The sequence below is a fragment of the Callospermophilus lateralis genome, chromosome 2 (assembly GCF_048772815.1).
Source record: "Callospermophilus lateralis isolate mCalLat2 chromosome 2, mCalLat2.hap1, whole genome shotgun sequence".
Lineage (NCBI taxonomy): Eukaryota > Metazoa > Chordata > Mammalia > Rodentia > Sciuridae > Callospermophilus > Callospermophilus lateralis.
In genome coordinates, this window is record NC_135306.1 from 36793973 (window position 1) to 36816221 (window position 22249).

Below are 22249 nucleotides of genomic sequence, written 5' to 3' on the forward strand. Positions count from 1 at the left end.
ATCCATCTACAACTACAGAAAAAATAATTTTAAAAGAAAAGAGAGATAGAGAGAGACAGGGGTGGGAGTCTCAGCCGGGCATGGTAGAGCATGCCTGTAATCCCTACAACTTGGGAGGCTGAGACAAGAAGATCCCAAATTACAGGCTGGCCTCAGCAACATAGCAATTAAAATACAAACAAGTCAGGTATGGTGGTGCTCCTGTAATCCCAGTCTCTCAGGAAGCTGAGGCAGGAGGGTTATGAGTTCAAGGCCAGCCTCAGCAAAAACGATGTGCTAAGCAACTCAGTGAGACCCTGTCTCTAAATAAACTATAAATAAATAAATGAATAAATGAATAAATGGATGAATAAAGGGCTAGAGATGTGGCTCAGTGGTTGAGTGATCCTGAGTTCAACTCCCAGCAACCCACCCAAAAAAAGAACTGAGGGTGTACCCCTGTGGTAAAGCATTAGACCATTCGTGGGTTCAATCTCCAGCACCCCAGCACCTCAAAAAATAAAAATAAATACAGAGAGAGACTGAAAGGGAGAATCACACTATGTTCCCAGGTTGGTCCCAATCTCCTAGGCTCAAAGGAACCTCCCACATCAGCCTCCCCAGCAGCTGGGAAAATAGGAATGTTCCACAGTGCCCAGCCTATTTCTTGGTCTTTACTAAAATTCACTAAAAATACCATAGGGAAGCCCAGAGGTTATTAAATTGCTGATACATACATATATTAAATCAAATCAAATGTCTACTAAGTATTCTTTATTATGTGAAAGACTCTGGTCCCGTTTAACATAATTCAAAATAGGTACAAGCTAGAATTCAAGTCATTAAAGTGTGTGTATTGGGGATGGGGGGTTATGTTAATAGCATACCTCCATTCTCCATTTGGAACAAATCTACAGAACTAGATCTCAAGAAAGTTAACAAGCAAGTTTTGCGGACATTATACAAACAGCAGTTATAGAACATAGGAAGAAACATGTTATCATCTTGAAAAGAGAACCAGAGGTTCTAAGAATTCTAGATGGAGTTCCACTTGAAAGGGCTGGGTCATTCTGCCATGCAATCAATACCAATATCACAAAGACATACAAGCAACAAATCCTGAAATATCTAATACTGATGCCTTTTTTTAATTTCAGTAATTTATTATGGTTTATTCTTTTTAAATTTTTTTTAGTTATGGGTGGATATAATACCTTTATTTTATTTTTATGTGGTGCTGAGGATTGAACCCAGTGCTTCACACATGCAAGGCAAGCACTCTACCACTGAGCCTCAACTCCAGCCCATGGTTTATTTCTTTGATGATCTCTTAACAGTGAGCAGATTGGAATTATTGAAGTAGCAATTAACAATCCCTTCCTTGTTTATTTCCTTTAGTTTTTTTCACAAACATTTTCAAATAGCTTACAAAGTATCATAATTTTAAATGAAACATTACTTCATTGCTCCCATGCTCCCTTCTTGATCTACCTTTTAGTTTACTAGAAGTTTCTAAAAGATCTTTCCCAGTTTCCAAAAAACTGAAGATAAACCCCACAAAGACTATCAAATTCTAATCTGCATTGAATATTTCTTGATTTTATAAAACTGTATTCTATATAGTACTATTCCATGAAGAAAAAGAAATCAGGATAAATTATAAAGAAAGTACAATGCAAAACAAAAAGAAGAGAGAAACTGGGGAAGAAAAGACCAGTGGAGGGGCTGGGGCTGTAGCTCGGTGGCAGAGTGCATGCCTAGCACATGTGAGGCACGGGGTTCAATCCTTAGCACCACATTAAAAAACTAAATAAAAAAAATAAAAAATAAAGGCATTCTGTCCATGTATAACTACAAAAATATTTTTTAAAAAAGACCAATGGAGTTAGTTAATTTTTCCTTTTATTTTTTTAAATTTATTTATTTATTCTAATTTGTTATACATAACAGCAGAATACATTTCAATTCATAGTACAAAATTTTTCATGTCTCTAGTTGTATACAAAGTAGAGTCACATCATTCATGTCTTCATACACGTAATTAGGTTAATGATGTCCATCTCATTCCACCATCTTTCCTACTCCCATACCTCCTCCCTTCCTTTCCCTCCATCCCCTTTACCCTATCCAAAGTTCCTCCATTGCTCCCATGCTCGCTTTATTTTTCTTTTGATGATGTATTTCCCCTAATTTCTAAAGTGACTATATAGTATTCTTATGTTGAGAAAAAAAATTATCACCAAAACATTTTCCCTTACCATCCCCCATTTGAAATTTGTTATATTTTAGTAATCCTCTGTTACTCATATTCTGTTCTATATTGCAGTTATTCTATCTATCTTTGTCTTCCATCTAGTTGGAAGATGGACCAGGTCTGCTCATCTTTGTAAATAAAGCAGAATGGTTTATATAATAATGTTTTAATAAGTGTTCTCTAGCCAGGCACAGTGGTACACACCTATAATCTCAGCAACAGGGCAGACTGAGGAAGGAAGAATGAGTTTGAAGCCAATCTCAGCAACTTAGACTCTCTTTTAAAATAAAAAAGGAAAGAACTGGGATGTAGCTCAGTAGTAGAGCACCCCTAGGTTCCATCCCAGTAACAACAAAAAAGTTTTTTTTTTGTTTTAAGTGTTCTCTTAATGAACTTCGTAAGGAATATTATGCTAACTTCATAGAATAAAAGGCAAACTCTGAAGCTTATTTGCTGTTTTTGTAAATATTTTTTTAGATGTTGGTGAACCTTTATTTTATTCATTTATTTATATGTGATGCTGAGAATCAAACCCAGTGCCTCACACATGCTAGGCAAATGCTCTACCATTGAGCCACAACCCCAGCCCCTTGAAGCTTATTCTCTTGAATAAACTCCTGTTGGATCCACAACAAAAACTAATATAAAATGCATATACTAATATGACAGTTCTCTTAACTAGTATACCCAAGACTAGATGTTAAAATCTCTAGGACCCATCAGATGTGGTGGCACATGACTATAATCCCAGCTCTCAGGAGCCTGAAAAAGGAGGATTGCAAGTGGATGCATCAGTAACTTAGAAAGAAACTCTATCTTAAAATAAAAAATAAAGGGGCTGGGATTGTGGTTCAGTGGTAGAGCACTCACCTAGCATGTGTGAGGCCCTGGGTTTGATCCTCAGCATCACACAAAAATAAATAAATAAATGTATTGTATCCGTCTACAACTAAAAAATATTTTTAAAAAATAAATAAATCATAAAAAGGGGTTGGGCATGTAGCTCAGTAGTAGAATGTCCCTGGGTTCCATCACCAGTAATAGAAAAAAACAAACAAACAAAAAACTTCTAACACCATAGCCTGAGGTCAGCAGACCAGCCCCTTTGACAGATTAGCCAAATAGGAAATTCTATAATTTTATTTATTGGGCTGACTTCGAATATAATAATTACCTTTCTCTCCTCCCCCCACCTTTTCCCCAGATAGGCTGGCTTTGAACCCCTAGGTTCAGGGATCCTCTTACCTCAACCTCCCAACAACTGGGATTACAGGCACTTGCCACCATCACCAAGCCTCCCCCCACCCCTTTCTTTTTTGCAGCACTGGGAATTGAACCCAGGGACTTGTGCATGCTCAGCGAGTACTCCACCACCGAGCAACATCCCCAACTCCTTTCTCAACTTACATGAAAGGTCCCCATATTTTACTGGAAGCTTAATTTATCTCCAAGTAAGTACGTTTTATATCTTTTTTGGATTGGGGGGGTGCGGGGATTGAACCCAGGGGTACTTAATCACTGAGTCACATCCCCAGCCCTTCTTATTTTTTTTATTCTGAGAGTTTCCCTACATTACTTAGAGTCTTGCTAAACTGCTGAGGCTGGTCTTGAACTTGGGATCCTCCTGTTTCAGCCACAGGTGGGCACCACCATGCCTGGCTCACATATTCTAAATTAGTCAGTTTGAACCAGAGCTCAATAATACTATTTTTTCTCATGATGATATGTAAAATGATGCATCTTACCATTTAGGGGATCTTGTAGTTGGTTAAATAAAGTATATGAAGATGAGGAGGAGCACATGCTACCATGTAGCCATTCTTCTACAATAGACCAGATCTATACCTCTAACCTGTATCTCCCAAGTCATTCTCCCAAGTCGTGTTTTCAAACAGAACACATGAACTCAACAGACTGCCAGCACCTCAAATTTAACAACACCAAAATCATCATCTCCCCAAAAGCTATTATGCTGTTCCCTATCCTAATTTATAACACTATGATGAAAAACTTGATTCCATAATTCTTTCCTGTCCCTCAGATGGAATTTCTTAAAACAATTTATCATAGTAACTATCTAAAACTGCAACTTGCATCTTGCTTAGCTACATACATGGCTTTCTCTCCTTCTTGTCTCTCAATTTCTTGAGGACAAGGCCCACTTCTTACTCATCTTTATATACCTAGGGTGGCTAGCTCAATGCCTCACCCATTTTAAGTGTTCAATAAATGTTTATGAACGGATCACATCCTCTTCCTTTATAAGTGTAAAAACACTTAAGTCTCCACAGAGGAAAGAGGGACTAACCAAGAATAAAAGTGACTATAACTTCCAAAGGAATTTCACAGCATGATCTCATTCAGAGTTTGTCATCAACTCTATGAGATATGTTGAACAGATATTATAACTTCCATTTAAAAATTGAGCTGGGTATGGCAGCATGCACCTATAAGCCCAGAGGCTCTGGAGGCTAAGGCAGGAAAATGGCAAGTTCAAAGCAGCCTCAGCAAAAGCAAGGTAGGTGCTAAGCAACTCAGTGAGACCCTGTCTTTAAATAAAATATGAAATAGGCCTGGGGATGTGACTCAGTGGTCAAGTGCCCCTGAGTTCAATCCCTGATATAAAAAAATAAATAAATTGTGGCTGGTCTATTCACAATAGCTAAGCTGTGGAACCAACCTAGGTGCCCCTCAACAGGGGCACAATGGAATATTATTCAGCCATAAAGAAGAATAAAATTATGGCATTTGCTGTAAATAAATGGAACTGGAGACTATCATGCTAAGTGAAATAAGTCAATCCCAAAAAACCAAAGGCCAAATATTCTCTTTGATGTGAACATGCTAACACACAATGGCGGGGAGGAGTGACAAAGGGGAATAAAGGAAAGGGAAGGGGGATGGAAAAGCAGATAAAGGGAAGGGAAGGGGTAAGGGAATAAGAAAGATAGTAGAATAAATTGAACATATCTTTCCTATGTTCATATATGAATACACGACCAGTATAACGCTACATCATGTACCACCACAAGAATGGGAAGTTATACTCTGTGTATGTATAATACGTCAAAATACATTCAACTGCATGTATATCTAAAAAGAATAAAAACTAAAGTAGAAAAAATAAAATAAAAATTGTGGCTGAGTAGTCAAGAGGCTTGCCAAAAGCTTTCAGTGGTAAAAAGAAGATTCAAACAAATGTAATTACAAATCCAGTGTTTTCAGTTTATCAACTTCTCCCTTAGTCTTATTTCTATTGACTTACCATGTTTTATGTTGATAAGGCTCTGTAGTTTGGCCCTTCCTATCTCCCTTGCCTCTTGATCCATGTTTTCCTTTCCTCTTTGCACACCAACTATCCGTGCTTTCTTTCAGCTCTTCCTTCTCATCACAAGACCTTTACATATCCTATTTCTTCTTCTTAGAACCTCTCCTCTCACTTGGTTAAGTATGCCTCTTTTTCAAGACATCAGTTCAATTTTTTACTTCATTAGAAAGGGCTTTTTTCAATAGTAACAAAAACAGCGTGGTACTGGTACCAAAACAGGCAGGTGGATCAATGGTACAGAATAGAGGACACAGAAACCAATTCACAAAATTACAAATTTCTTATATTTGATAAAGGGGCTAAAAACATGCAATGGAGGAAGGATAGCATCTTCAACAAATGGTGCTGGGAAAACTGGAAATCCATATGCAACAAAATGAAACTGAATCCCTTTCTCTAGCCATGCACAAAAGTTAACTCAAATGGATCAAGGAGCTTGATATCAAAGCAGAGACCCTGCACCTGATAGAAGAAAAAGTTGGCTCCGATCTACATATTGTGGGGTCAGGCTCCAAATTCCTTAATAGGACGCCCATAGCCCAAGAGTTAATAACAAGAATAAACAAATGGGACTTACTTAAACTAAAAAGTTTTTTCTCAGCAAGAGAAACAATAAGAGAAGTAAATAGGGAGCCTACATCCTGGGAACAAATCTTTACTCCTCACACTTCAGATAGAGCCCTAATTTCCAGAATATACAAAGAACTCAAAAAATTAAACAATAAGATAACAAATAACCCAATCAACAAATGGGCCAAGGACCTGAACAGACACTTCTCAGAAGAGGACATATAATCAATTAATAAGTACATGAAAAAATGCTCACCATCTCTAGCAGTCAGAGAAATGCAAATCAAAACCACCCTAAGATACCATCTCACTCCAGTAAGATTGGCAGCCATTAGGAAGTCAAACAACAACAAGTGCTGGCGAGGATGTGGGGAAAAGGGTACACTTGTGCATTGCTGGTGGGACTGCAAATTGGTGCGGCCAATATGGAAAGCAGTATGGAGATTCCTGGGAAAGCTGGGAATGGAACCACCATTTGACCCAGCTATCGCCCTCCTCAGACTATTCCCTGAGGACCTTAAAAGAGCATACTATAGGGATACTGCCACATCAATGATCATAGCAGCACAATTCACAATAGCTAGACTGTGGAACCAACCTAGATGCCCTTCAATAGATGAATGGATAAAAAAAATGTGGCATCTATACACAATGGAGTATTATGCAGCACTAAAAAATGACAAAATCATGGAATTTGCAGGGAAATGGATGGCATTAGAGCAGATTATGCTAAGTGAAGCTAGCCAATCCTTAAAAAACAAATGCCAAATGTCTTCTTTGATTTAAGGAGAGCAACTAAGAACTGAACAGGGGGAAAGAGCATGAGGAAAAGATTAACATTAAACTGAGACGAGTGATGGGAGGGAAAGGGAGAGAGAAGGGAAATTGCATGGAAACGGAAGGAAACCCTCATCGTTATACGAAATCACATATATGAGGTTGTGAGGGGAAAGGGGGGGGAAGGGAGAGAACGGAACAACAACAGATGAGGTAGAGAGGGAAGATGGGAGGGGAGGGGAGATAGTAGGGGATAGGAAAGTCAGCAGAATACAACAGTCACTAATATGGCATTATGTAAACATTGTGAATGTGTAACTGATGTGATTCTGCAATTTGTATTTGGGGTAAAAATGGAAATGCATAACTCACTTGAATCAAATGTATGAAAGATGAAAAAAATAAAAATAAAAATAAAAAATTATCAAAAAATAAATAAATAAAAAAGAAAGGGCTTTTTTGACCTGAATAGGTAACTCTCCTTGTCTCGTGTTCTCATAATAACACGTACTCTCCTTTTAGCATATATCATGGTTATATTTTTCCCTAGTTGTAATTTTGTATTAATTTGTATGATTCTTCTTTGTTTATTAATGTTTACTTCTTCACTGGTCTGTAGTATAACTTCCAAGATGACAAGGGATTTTTTTTCTCACCATTCTACCCCAAGTGCTTAGCACAATAGTTATTGAAAAATGAATGAAACTATTTGCCCTCTCTTCAAGCTCTCTAACTTATCCCCTGCACCTTATTTTATAGAGATGTGAGTTCTCATCTCTCCTAATCCCCATCTCACCTCAACTCTCCCTTTGTTACATATTCTTTCCCTTCAAGCTATAAACAAATTTTCTTCTTTGTCTTCTTTGTTGTTTGCTTGCTTTGTTTTTGTTTTTCCATTACTAAGAACTATATCCAGGGACACTACTACTGACCTACATTCCTAGCTCTTTTTGATTTTGAGACAGGGTCTCACTGTGCTGCTGAAGCTGGCCTCCAAACTGTAATCCTCCTGAGAATCCCAATTCCATGGGATTATAGGCATGTGCCACTATATCCAGGTCAATCCTATTTCAAATAATTCTTCCACTCTGATCACAATTCTTTTATCCTACTTCATTTTCTTCACTGTACTTGCCATTATCTGAAATTATGTTATTTACCTGATTTCTGAACCATTCTTTAATGGAATTAAACTCCTTTAGAATAGGGAGCTCACTAAATATTTTTGAATGAATATATGATTTCAAAATGTAGAAATTAAGTTTCAATGAAGCCAAGCAACATATGTAAGAGTACATAACTCATCAAGGTGAAGCTGATATATTCACCAAGTCATGTATATCTAAAACCAAAGCCTGTAACATCTACCCTATTTCACAGTGTGTCAAAAGATACCAAAGGTGAAAGCTAGAAAGATGGACTGGAACCAGACACATGGCACATGCCTATAATCCTAGAGACTCTGGAGGCTGAGGCAGGAGGATGCCAAGTTGAGTTCAACCTCCACAACTTGGTAAGACCTGTTTCAAATTGAAAACAGCTGAGGATATAGCTAAGTGGAAGAGTGTCCCTGGGTTCTATTACCATTAAAGAAAGAGAGAGGAATCGATCAATCTACAGTTAGGCAAGTTAGAGAATAATAGTCAAAGTCTGAAGTTTAAGATTACAAAAGGACAGCACCATTTGAAGGAATGACAAGCTTTATGGGGTATGGATGGCTGAAGTGAGGTGGATACATCTCTCCTTGGCAGATTTCTTTTATCCTTTTACAGATGAAGTCTCTACAAATCTGGCTCACAACTAATAGAAATCAAGTAAATGAGCTAGTCTTTTGATTCATCTTTGCCCCACCAAATTATATAAAAGCAATTATCTTCCCACTGTCCAACTGCCAGCATCTCCTTTGTTGCTTAGCACACTTTCACTACTCATTACCCTTCCTTCTCAATATCACTCACAATGAAACACTACAGAAAAGCAATAAAACAAACAGCTGCAAGAGAAAATTAATAGCCCAACACAATCCATGGGCCTATCTGTTCTCCACAATAACAAATAAGTTTGGTTTTGTATGTTTGTTAGTTTTTGTTTGTGGTTTTTTTGGGTGCTTTACCACTGAGTTACATCCCCAGCCTTTTTTAATTTTATTTTGAGACAGGATCTTGCTTAGTTGCTTAAGACCTCATTAACTTGCTGAGGCTGGCCTTGAACTTGGATCCTCCTGCCTCAGCCTCCTGCTTCACTGGGATTATAGGCATGTACCACCAAGCCCAGCTGTTTCTTTGGTACTAGAGATGAAACCCAGGGGCATTCTACTACTGAGCTATATTTCCAGGCCTTTTTTTTTTTTTTAAGTCGGTCTCATTAAGTTGCCAAGACTGGCCTCAAATTTGCAATCCTTCTGCCTCAGCCTCCAGAGTAGCTACAATTACAGGTCTGTACCACAATGCCAGGTCCCAATAAGTATTCAATGTACAGAAATACAAGAAGCAAAAGCATTTATAGAAAAATAATCAAATTCTTCTTTTGGGAATTTTATATTCCCTAAAGACCAAGAATTGCTTTTATTTATATCATTTTTAAGAGAAAAAGGTTTACATACATATACCCTAGTACAAACTCTATCTTTTCATCATACTTTTCATCATTGCGGAGTTCACAGGCACAAAAAATAACTCCTCATCACTCTTTTTCCTTTGATTCTATGGGCCTTTCTCACATATTCAGTGGATAGTTGCTTAGGGAAATTACACTTGAGAAAAAATTCCATTTGCCAGTAAACATGACAAACAGATAAATGAAATACAATTTCCTTTATTAATGAGGGGATGCAGCTTAGTGGTAGAGCACTTGCCTGGCACATATGAGGCCCTGGGTACAATCCCAAGCACCACCATGACAACAACAACAACAGTTCCTTTATTAAATTGAACATAAAAATTTACCACATGCCTATATTTTTATTTCATTTCCCAGTAATGAAAGAAAGGATCACAACAAAACAGAAAATACAAAGTTAGTTAAGTCATGCAGAGCAGCTATACCTACATATTACACACAAAAGGAAACAGATTTGAAAAAGAGCTCTGGAAAAATGAATTTCACAGTTTTTCTATGACAGTTCAAATTTCATCAAGAAACTATTTTCAATCTAAATCACTCCTGCTATAATGTACCTCCAATATCTCCCCACTTCATCCAAACTTCACTGTCACCAGATCAATACATTTTTTAAAACCCATGATATATTCATACAATGAGATATTACATAGTAATGAAAATCAATGAACTAATGCTACATGTATGAAGTGGAAGCATCTAACATAATGTTAAGCAAAAAAAAACAGACTCACAGTAATACATACATAATTCAAATCCAAGCATGGTGGTACATGCCTATAATCCTAGAAACCTGTAAGGCTGAGACAAAGGATCTTAAGTTCAAGGCCAGCCTATGATATTTAGAGAGACCCTGTCTTAAAATTGAAAAATAAAAGGGCTAGGGATGTACCTCAGTGGTAAAGTGTAAAGCGCTCCTGGGTTCAACGCCCAGTACCAAAAAAAAAAAAAAAAAAAAAAAAAAAAGTTCAAAAACAGGCAAACTTTCCACTCAATTTTTCTGTGAACCTGAAACTGCTCTAAAATATACAAAGTCTATGAATTGAAAGAAAGAAAGAAAAGAAACGAAACGGACAAAACTAGTGTTGGAGTCAAGTGGTTACTTTGGAATGCAAGGAGGGAATAATGACTGGGATAAAGGACAAAGGGAGCTCCCCAGGTGTTGGTCATTTTCTATTCTTGACCTGGGGTGGTAGTCACAGGAGTGTGTTGATTTTGTAATAATTCAGTGAGCTGAACACTTAAAATTTATGTTTACATATGCATGTATAACATATATAAAGACAATTTTTTAAGTTTTTTTTTTTTTTTTTTTTTTTGCTTGTTTGTTTATAGAGATAGTTCTTGCCATGTTGTCTAGGCAAGGGATCCTCCTGTCTTGGCTTCCTTAGTATCTGGAACTAGGGTGCAGGTCACTGTGCCCAAAATCAATATAAAGTTTTTTCAAAATATACAAAAAAAAAAAAAATCTTCTCTGACCTTTAATAAAAGACAGTCCACTTATAAAGGGCTGGGAATGTAATTCAGTGGTAGAACACTTGCCTAGCATTCTGAAGGCCCTGGGTTCAATCCCAGCACCACAAAACAAAAAGAAAGGGTATATAAAGCCAGGCATGGTGACCTGTGCCCATAGATTCAGCTCTCAGGCGGCTGAAGCAAGAGGATCACTTAATTAGAGACCAGCCTGGATAACAGCAAGAGCCTGTCTCAGGAAAAAAAAAAGAAATAAAGAAAAAAGAAAAGATGTATAAAATACCTCTCACACCAAAGAATCTTGCTTTAAAAGTTAGAAAAAGCCAAGAACAGTGGCACACACCTGAAATCCCTGCAACTCAAGAGGTTGAAGCAGGAGGACCCAAGTTCAAAGCCAGCCTCAGCAATTCAGTGAGGCCCTAAACAACTTAGGGAGATCCTATCTCAAATTAAATAATAATAATAAAATAAAAGGCTGGGGATGTGGTTCAGTAGTTAAGCATCCCTGAGTTCAATCCCCTAATCCCCTATACCAAAAAAAAAAAAAAAAAAAAGTTAGAAAAAGGTCCTGGGTTTGATTCCCCAGCAATGGAGGAAAAAAAGTTAGAAAAACATGTACAATTACTTTCCCATTTTGGCAAGAACTAATTTTACTTATCTTATATCAGACCTATTGATATTCTAAAATTTAGTCTCCGGGTTTGTATAAGAAAAGGAAACTATGTACATCAAACGTGTATTCCCAGTGATTCAGGAGACTGAGGCAGAAGGATCAACAAGTTCAAGGTCAGCCTCAGCAATTTAGTGAGACCCTGTCTCAAAAAAGAAAAAGGGCTGAGGAGGTAACTCAGTAGTAGAGCACTTGCCTATCACGTGCCAAGCCCTGAATTAAATCCCTGAATATCAACAAAAAAAAAAAAAAAAAAAAGAAAGAGAGAGAGAGAGAAACGAAATCCCACTTTTAGTACTAACAAAAAAAGAAGAAGAAAAAGAGAGAGACAGAGAAAGAAGGAAAAGAAAAAAATCGCATTTTTAGAAAAGAATTTAGGGTTAAGTATTACTGCTTATAAGAAAGAGAGTTTATGACGAACGCACATAGCAGAGGAAATTGGTCCTTTCCTCTCTCACTGCTCTGTGGCTTAGACAAGGCACAATCAATTTCCTGAAGCCACAGTTAAGTGAAAGGAACCAGCAGCAACTCTGCTTGTAAGGACAGGGACTACTGGAACCATGATGTGATGGGAAAAGTCAGCAAGGAATTAGCTGAAGCAGATTACAATAATGTGGGGGGAATGAGAGTACTTGACCAATCTACCCTTGTGCCTGGAAAATCTAAAATCATTATCATTCCTATTTGCCACAATGAATGTAAACAAAAATCTATCTTAGAGTTCTCTCTGTAAGAGAATCAACCCACAATCAATGTGTTCCCTGGGTGTGCTATAAATACTTGAGCCATCAAAGTTCACCTTCTAAGAGTTTCCCAGCAGTATCCTTTCAGTTAATTGGATGGCTAATTAGTGATAAATTAGGACAAGCTTTTTTAAGAGGAAGTCACAACATAATCAACTTGGTCCAGTTACTATCACTAGTGGCATTTTTTTAAATTTTTTTTTTTTTTTTTTTAGTTATACATGGACACAGTATCTTTATTTTGTTTTATTTTTATGTGGTGCTGAGGATGGAACCCAGGGTCTCACATGTGCGAGGCGAGTGCTCTACCGCTGAGCCACAACCCCAGCCGGCATTTTTTGTTTAAAAAATATAAGTAATACACATCCAATTTGGAATTTGTGTGTGGACTGGGGCTCAAACCCAGGGCCTCAAGCATGCTAAAGCAGGCATTCTGCAACTAAATTACAACCCCAACCCAATTTTCAAATACAAAAAGAAAGAAAGAAAAAGAAACGTACATGTAATCACAAGTAAAACTTACCAGAGTAGTCTTGGTCTTTTTGTTAAGCATAAAATATTATGTGATCGTAAAGAACTTGCCTCTACTAAGGGATGATGTTCTGAGAGACACTGAAGCATTTGGTTTTGCTAACGAATCCAACTGAGTGTAATTATTTCACCAAAGAATATAGCAATGGCCAGGCACAGTGGTGCATGCCAAGATAATTGTTTCCTCTTGCAGGCCTGAGGCAGGAGGGTCACAAGTTCAGGACTAGTCTCAGCAACTTAGGGAAGCCCTAAGCAACTCAGCAAGACCCTGTCTCAAAATAAAAAATAAAAGGGTCTGGGAATGTAGCTCAGTGGAAAAGTACCCCTGGGTTCAATCTCTCATTTCCCACAAGGAAAAAGAATATAGCAAGGAGCCAATCAAAACAAAAGTCCAGTTGAAAAGTTGACTAGAGTTCTTCAAACATATAACAAAAACCACCTACCAGGATGTTCATTGTAGATTGTTAAAGGAAATTTTTTTAAATCCTGACTATCCATTAATAGGAATCTGATTGAATACAGACACAGCCGGAACCACAGTGCAGGCCTATAATCCCAGCAACTAGGGAGGCTAAGGCAGGAGGATTGCAAATTCAAGCCCAGCCTCAGCAACTTAGCAAGACCCTGTCTCAAAATAAAAAAATAAAAAAGGGCTGGGGATGTAGCTCAGTGGTATATTGCCCCTGGGCTCAATCCCCAATACCAGAAAAAAAAATCATAATAAAAATAAGTTATAGGAGCTGGGGATGTAGCTCAGTTGGTTGAGTGCTGCCTAGCATTCACAAGGCCCTGGGTTCAATCCCCAGCACCACCAAAATAAATAAATAAATAAGGGGGAAAGGAAAGACAGCAGAATAAAATAGACTTTATTATTGCTGTATGTATAAACGTGACTGCATGACTAATGTGATTCTACAACCTATACACTCAGAAAAATGAGAAATTATACTCCATCTGATTCAAATGTATGATATGTCAAGATCATTGTACTGTCATGTGTAACTAATTAAAACAAATTAAAAAAATAAATATAAATATAAATAAATAAATAATAGATAACATATAATGGGATGGTCTACAGCCATTAGAAAGAATGGTATATAGCTAACAGAAAAATCATGAAGTTAAAAAGTTGAGGAGAGCTGGGGTTGTGGCTCAGTGGCAGAGTGCTTGCCTAGCATGTGTGAGGCACTGGGTTCGATATAAAATGAGTAAAATAAAGGTTCATCAACATCTTAAAAAAAACAAAAGTTGAGGAATACTCTACATTCACTTGTAGAACTTTATATTGATATGTAATGAAAAAGAAAAATACATACAAACCAATAAACAGCACTACGAAGTAATAAGAAATAGGGACAAGAGAATGTTTTTCTTTCATTTCACAATTATTTTAATTTCTTATTATGCAAATATATTACCTTATTAAAAAAACTAAATAAGGGATGGGGGTCAACCCTGTGGTAGAATATATGCTTAGCATGCTTCAGGCCCAGGATTTAATCCCCAGCATTCACAAAAAAAAGCAATGAATAAAAATGTTAACAATGATTCTAGCAGATGGTAGTTACATGAAGATTTTTATTTTCCTTTTTTATACTTTTCTGCATTTTTCTCAAATTTCTATAATCAGTAATATATTAGTATATAGTACTTTTTAAATTCCAAAAAATGGTTCTTCATCAAGTCAATGGTGGTCATTTCTGGTGAAAATTGGGAGGGAAAATTGTGTGACTAAGCACTGATATAAACACTGGGAATTACAAATAGATATTATGGAAAGGTCCGATTTTTTAAAATGTTTATTTAGATTAAGTTCATCATGAACACCACAGCAATAAATGTTAAAGAAAATCCCTGATTAAGTTTACTGAAGTTGTTCATGTAGTACTGATGCTATGGAAGCAAAATAATATCAGGATTATGAGTAAAGCTGTGCCAAAAAATGTTAAAGAACTATTTATGTCAGGAAATATTTTTTTTTATATTTTACACATTTTATTTATAAACCCAAGAAATAATACATATTAAGAATATATGAGGGGGAGCTGGGGACGTAGCTCAGTGGCAGAGCACTTGCCTGGCATGTGTGAGGCACAGGGTTTGATTCTCAGCACCACATATAAATAAATAAAGATCCATTGACAAATGAAAAAAAAAATAGAATATATGAGGGACTGGGGTTGTGGCTCAGCAATACAGGGCTCACCTAGCACATGCAATCCTCAGCACCACATAAAAATAAATAAATAAAATAAAGGTATTGTGTCCAACTACAACTAAAAATTAAATATTTTTTAAAAAGACTATATGAATATATATATTAAAATGATGCAATGGAAATGATATTTTTAGACATGACTGAGGGAACATAGAGCTTTTTAAGTTGTTTAGTCCATTGAAAAATATTTATTAGTATACTTATTTATCTTTCCATGCCTTAGGCATGTAATAAATTTTTATTTGTATTTTATTTTGGTTTGTTATATATGACAACAGAATGCATTGCAATTCATATTACACATATAGTGCACAATTTTTCATATCTCTGGTTGTACACAAAGTAGAGTCACAGCCTTCGTGTCTTCTTACATGTATTAGGATAATGATGACCATCAAATTCCACCATCTTTCCTACCCCCATCCCCGGCTCCCTACCCTCCCTCCCCTTTTCCCCTTTGCCCTATCTAGGGTTCATTTAATCCTCCCATTACCCTCCCCCAATAGCATATTATGGATCTGAATCCTTAAATCAAGATAAATTTGGTTTTTTGGTGTTGGCTAGTTTCACTTAGCATTATATTCTCCAGCTTCATCCATTTACCTGCAAATGCCATGATTTTATTCTCTTTAATGGTGAATAATATTCCATTGTATACATATATCACATTTTCTTTATCCATCAACTGAAGGGCACCTAGGTAGGTTCCACAGTTCAGCTATTGTGAATTGTGCTGCTATAAACATTGATGTGGCTGTGTCTCTGCAGTATGTTGTTTTAGGAAATATTTTTTAAAAGAGTAAGTGAATTCTGTTTTGTTTTGGGTTTTTGGTACTAAGGATTGAACTCTCAGCAGTGTTCAACCATCGAGCCACCTCCCCAGCCCTTTTTATTTTTTTAGCTTGAGAAATGATCTCCCTAAGTTGTTTAGGGCCTCACTAAATTACTGAGGCTGGCCTTGAACTTGTGATCTTCCCTCTTGAGTCACTAGGATTACCTGCATGTGCCACTGTGCGTGGCTACAAAACTAAGGAATTCTAGGGCTGGGGATGTGGCTCAAGCGGTAGCATGCTTGCCTGGCATGCATGCAGCCCGGGGTTCGATCCTCAGCACTACAAACAAACAAAGATGTTCTGTCCGCCGAAAACTAAAAAATAAATATTAAAAAAAAAAATTCTCCCTCTTTAAAAAAAAACTAAAGGAATTCTATAAAAAAGTGATTTCTTAAAAATTCAAGACTAACCACCCACCCAATGGTCAACATCTTTTTATTTTTTTAAATTTTATATATATATATATATTTTAGTAGTTGGTCATTTATTTATTTTTTTGTGGTGCTGAGGATCGAACCCAGGGCTTCACATGTGCTAGAGGAGCCAGAGCTCTACCACTGAGCCTGAACCGCAGTCCCTCAACTTCCTTTTAGAATATCCTTACCACTCATTCAATCTTTTTCAGTGTTAAAAAAAAAAATAAAAATAAAAAAATCCTCAGTCTATTACATTTGTTAAAAACAATTGTTTCAGCTCTTTATTTTAATCTAATATTCAATTTTAAACCATTGGTCCACTTGTCTCAGGTCTATCCTCCAATTTGACAAAAGGATCTACAGTTTTTTAAACTATCTTCTTCTACTATTATGATCCTGTCCCTCTAAATCTTTCCACAAGTAAACTTCCCACATTCTTTAAACAACTACTGCACCTTTCATTAATCATCAAGCTCTTAAAAAAAATTTTTTTTTCCTCTTAAAATAATAGATTTTCTCAATATGCCTCTTAGAAGGAATTAGCCCAGTTGAACACAATTCCAGATCTGATCTGACCAGTGCTATTGCTTCCTTTATTTGAGTCACATAGCAATATAGGACTAGTACAAGATTCATTACCATATTAATGGCATGGTTCAGACACAAGTGCTCTAAGAGTTTGAAGGAGAAAGAGATCACTAAGGACTGAGGAATTGAAAATTTTCAACAACAAAATACAGACTTTAAACTGGAAAAAAATACATTTTCAATAAGCAGAAAATATGAAAAGAGCCAGGTGTGGTGGCACACGTCTGTAATCCTAGCGGTTTGGGAGGCTGAGGCATGAGGATCACAGGTTCAAAACCCACCTCAGCAACTTAGAGAGACCCTAAACAACTTAGCAAGACTCTGTTAAATAAAAATTAAAAAGGCACATGGGGCAGGGATGTGGCTCAGTGGTTTGTTAAGTACCCATGAATGATTCAATTCCTAGTACCCAAAATAAAAGGAAAGTTTCTTAATTAGAAAATATGGAAACATTATGGTGTAGCAGTAGAGAATTAACAAACTTCCCAAAAGACATTACAAAACCCAACCTCCCCCAAAGATATTTCATGGGTTACAAGTGCAGAATAAAGCAAAGGTAGTATGGGGAATACAGTGCAGAAGCAAAGTATCTGTATAAGCACAGGCAGGAATACAGGGTCAAAAGGAGGGCTGTAGGCAATAAAGCAAGATTGAAGGATTAAACTAAGGAAATGAAGTTTGAATCAAGATGTCTGGGGATGATTAAATGAACATCAGTTTGCCAATTTCTTTCTTTCTTTTTTTATTTTAGTTGTGGACAGACCTTTATTTTATTTATTTATATATGGTGCTGAGAATCAAACCCAGTGCCTCAAACATGCTAGTCAAGCACTCCACCACTGAGCCACAACCCCAGCCCCAGTTTGCCAGTTTCTACATCAAGTTAACTACTTGAGTTTTACTACATGGAGAAAATTTCTAATTCAATTCTACTCCACCATTAAATGAAAGTAAGTTGTTATACACTATCTACTATATAAGCTATTTTCAGAATATGAATAATATTCCTAGAGTCAAAATATAATGCAAGGAATATCGTTTTTAAAATATTTACCCATTTCTGTACATTTTCCCAGGTGAATACTTTACCATTTAATGAGTATTTGCATAAAAGATAGTGGCTTGTTTCAGTAATTAAAATTTTCTGAGGCTGAGAGAGTGGGCTCAGTGGTAGAGCATTTGCCTTTCAAGTGTAAGATCCTGGGTTTGATCCACAGCACCATCAAAATAAACAAATAAATGTCAGATATCTATTCAAAAGATAAAGACCTTCCCTATACCAAAAAAGAAAAAAAAGGATACTGACCTGCTCAGGGTCTCTATTCTCCTCAAAAGTAGAGAAGTTTGACTAATGTAACATTAAAAGGAAAAAAGAATCTGGAATGTAGTTCAATGGTAAAGTACATGTTTGGCATGCCTGAGACCCTATGTTCAATCCCCAGTACCACAATAGATAAATAGCAAAGATGTTAGCCAAACATTGAGCTTCTATTAAAGCTAGCTGATTTTAAAACAAATGAAAATAGCAGCAACTCCTTCTCTAAAGTTATTTAAATTCAGTTAAATGTAATTTGTTTTATTTACTTTATTGAATTGAATCCAGAGGCACTTTCTCACTAAGCTACAATCCCAATCCTTACTTTTTGTTTTAAGACAGGGTCTCACTAAGTTGCTTATGGCCTGGGTAAACTGCTGAGGCCGATCTTAAACTTGTGATGCTCCTGCCCCAGCCTCCCTAACTCTGGGATTACACGTCTGCACCATTGCGTACCTTAGAATTTGTTTTTTAAAGAGTCTTTCATAAGTCTTAATTATGGTGTGGCAGTAGAGAATTAATAAACTGCCCAAAAGACATTGCAAAAACCCAACCTTTCCCAAATCCTGCTACACAGCAGCAGGGTTCTAAAGAAATAAATAGACTCCCAGCTCCTGAGAGAAAATGTCTTACTAAAACCAAAGCAAAATTCTCATTAATGAAAAATCAACCATGAAAGAAGAAAAACTGTGTCTCATAATCCCCGGAAATAACAAAATCCCATTTGGGGTTAATGCAGATTTAACAAAACCCTGGAAGAGAGCAGGGCAAAGCAGTTCCATTTGCCAGCATCTGGGGGAAACACTGTTATCAGAGAGATCACAAACAAGGACAATGCTTCTAATCTGTACAGCCAAAAAAAACATAAACTCTTAACTGTCCAGTAAAAGGTACCAGGAAAAAGCTCTGGTGAAGCCTTCAGTGTATAAGTACTTTCTCACTCATAATCAAGTCACTTTATCCCATCTTGTTCAACCCAGCTATGACAGGTTGTAACTTAAATTTCCCAAGATAAATTCAACAGTAATCCAAACCCTGCTTTTTCTGAGCAGATAATCTCTCTGAAATCAGTTCTTGCATTCATTCAAAACCAACCTTTAGCTTCTATTAAAGCAGGCACTGGGAGTACTACAAAAACCAATAGGAATCAGTCTCTATCTACATAAAGCTTAATGTATTCATGGTCTCTCATCTTAAACCCCCAAAGCTCTAGCTTTAACATATCTTCTTAGGTCAAATGTCCTCAGGGAAAAAGCAATAAAAGACCTTCACTGTGAGTTACTGGGATGGAAGCTTCACGGGAAGAAGAAAAAAAAACTATGCTCTGTTCCAACGGAGAAGAAATACCCTTCAGAGTGAAATATGAGAATAATTTTAGTCTAGACTACAGACTGGGGTTCAGGGAAGGAGCAGGGAACAAGCAATAAAGGTGCAAATCAGGAAATACACTGGAAGAAGGAATGGGCAGCTGTATCACTAACGCATTTAAAGAGTGATAAAAAAGAACCTGCTACTATATCCTAGTTTTACAGTGCAGAGAAAAGGAAGAAACAATGGGAGACTGCCCGCTATTGACAGGCTCCAACTATCCGCGGTCTCCTAGTTCATCCGCTCTCACAGGAGAAAAAACCCAGTCACTGTTTGTAGGACTTGGGCCGGCCAACTAACAACACTGTCACATGGCTACCAGAATGGAGAGGTAACAGTCCCTAGAAGAAGCGTGGGGAGAGGAAATTCTTCAAATGTTTATAAATGGTTAACATATCTGTCCTCCAAGGCGCGGAAGGGAACTTTGGGAGAGGTGATAACTGAAGTGTGTGAAACCTGCCGCCTCCCCACTCCAATACGCACACTCACCGCGCACACAGAGCAGTGACATGGCCGAGGTGCCGGCTAGCTTACGCCCGACTAGCCTCCGCAGGGCCCCAGCCAGGCCGCTCCCTCTTTTCTCTCAGCAGGTGCCGCGACGGCGCCCGCTATCAGTCCCAAGGGTCCGGCAGCTCTTCATGGTCCCCTTAGCAGACAGCTTCCCTCCGCTCCCCCGGTCCCGCTCCAGTTCTCACCATCTGAGTGAGCTCTGGACAGCGCTAAGTACCGGCCGGTAAGCCGGGGATTGGGCGCGGCACCGCGGCGCCATCGCTGGGAGACAAGAGCGGCAGACTCCCACGGTCACTTCACCCGGGATCTGTGCGAGCGCCTGAGCGGAACACACCCCTGGCGCCCCGCCCCCTAACCAATCAATTCACGCCCAGTCCTCCAACCCCGCCCCTCGGAGGCACGTAGGAGGCGGGGTCCCCTTCCTCTTACGTAGGAGACTGAATGCCCCTCAGCCCACTAACAAATCCTCACGCCAAGTGGGGTGGGGCTTCCCCTCACCTGTGTGAGGCGGGAACTGAAGCACTCGGTTCCTCCCACGTGGGTGGGGCTTCCACTCAGAAACGTTCTTTTCATTGAAGAATTTCCTTTAGACTTACTTAAAGAGGTTAGCCTTAACAGCTGACGGTTACTTGCCATATATTTTAGCAAGATCGTACCACATGACAAAGAATGTTTTTATTTTGTTTTGTTGGTACTGGGGATTGAATCCAGGGACTCTTTTCTACTGAGCTACATTCCCAGTCCTTGTTATTATTTGAGGCAGAGTCTCTATAAGTTGTTGAGACTGGCCTCGAAGTTACACTTCTACCTCACCTCCCGAATTGTTGAGATTTACAGGTGTGCATCATCATGTCTGACCAAAGTAAATTTTAGTTACTTATTTAGGACAAGAAAAAACACACACACACAACTGAGTGAACATAGTGTCTGGGAGTTGGGAGTATAGGTCAGTTGGTAGAGTACTTGCCTCACATGCACAAGGCCCTGGATTCATTCCCCAGCACCACAAAAGAAAAAAAAAGAAGGGGGGATAGTAGAGGATAGGAAAGGCAGCAGAATACAACAGTCACCAGAATGGCAATATGTAAATCAATGGTTGTGCAACTGATGTGATTCTGCAATCTGTATATGGGGTAAAAATGGGAGCTCATATCCCACTTGAATCAAAGTGTGAAATATGATATATCAAGAACTATGTAATGTTTTGAACAACCTACAATAAAAATTAATTTAAAAAAAAAAGAAAGAAAGAAAAGAAAATATAAGTGTCTGGAAGTCTCTTATTTTCATGCTCTTCATTGTATCTCCATTAACTGGAATAGCATCTAATATGCAGAAATCAGACCATTAATGTTTACATTAAGAGAGGGACATTTTAAGCTGACTGGCTACTGCTGGCAAGATGATGCATGCACATGTGAAGAACTTAAAAAAAAATAGAATAGAAAACAGGAAGATACATAGTGCTGCCAAGATTGAGCACCACATAGACTATGTGCTTTCTTAGTCTCATTAGCCCAGCTAGTTTCACCATTGGCAAATTCTTGGCCCAGAGGATTCTACCTGCCAGACCCAGAGAGGATCTAACAGGATCTTATATATATATATATATATATATATATATATATATATATATATATATATATATTAGTTGTAAATGAACCTTTGTTTTATTTATTTATTTATTTATATGTGGTGCTGAGGACCAAACCAAGGGCCTTACACATGCCAGGCAAGTGTTCTACCACTGAGCCACAACCCCAGCCCCTCTAACAGAATCTTTACCCACAATAGCAAACCTCCTAGGGCTGGGGTTGTAGCTCAGTGGTAGAGCGCTTGCCTTGCATGCGTAAGGCCCTGGGTTTGATCCTCACCAACACATAAAAATAAATAAATAAAAATAAAGATAAAAAAACAACTAAAAAAACATCTAAAAAAACAACTAAAAATTTTTTTTTTAAAAAATAGCAAACTTCATAGCCAGACTGGCCCATGTCTGTAATCCCAATGACTTGGGAGGCTGAGGCCGGAGGATTGCAAGTTCGAGGCCAGCC

The 22249-nt window shown here is 37.8% G+C and overlaps 1 protein-coding gene across 6 annotated transcripts in view; it reads right to left on the reverse strand.

The window, feature by feature from the left end:
• Unc13b (unc-13 homolog B) overlaps positions 1 to 20492 on the reverse strand; it is a 221979-nt gene extending 201487 nt beyond the window's left edge. For all 6 annotated transcript variants that reach the window (XM_076845854.1, XM_076845852.1, XM_076845847.2 and 3 more), the window contains exon 1: positions 20175 to 20492. In XM_076845854.1, the coding sequence (XP_076701969.1) occupies positions 20175 to 20196 (22 nt within the window). In that variant the 5' untranslated portion in view covers positions 20197 to 20492. The remainder of the gene's footprint in view (positions 1 to 20174) is intronic.
• Positions 20493 to 22249: the final 1757 nt, after the last annotated feature.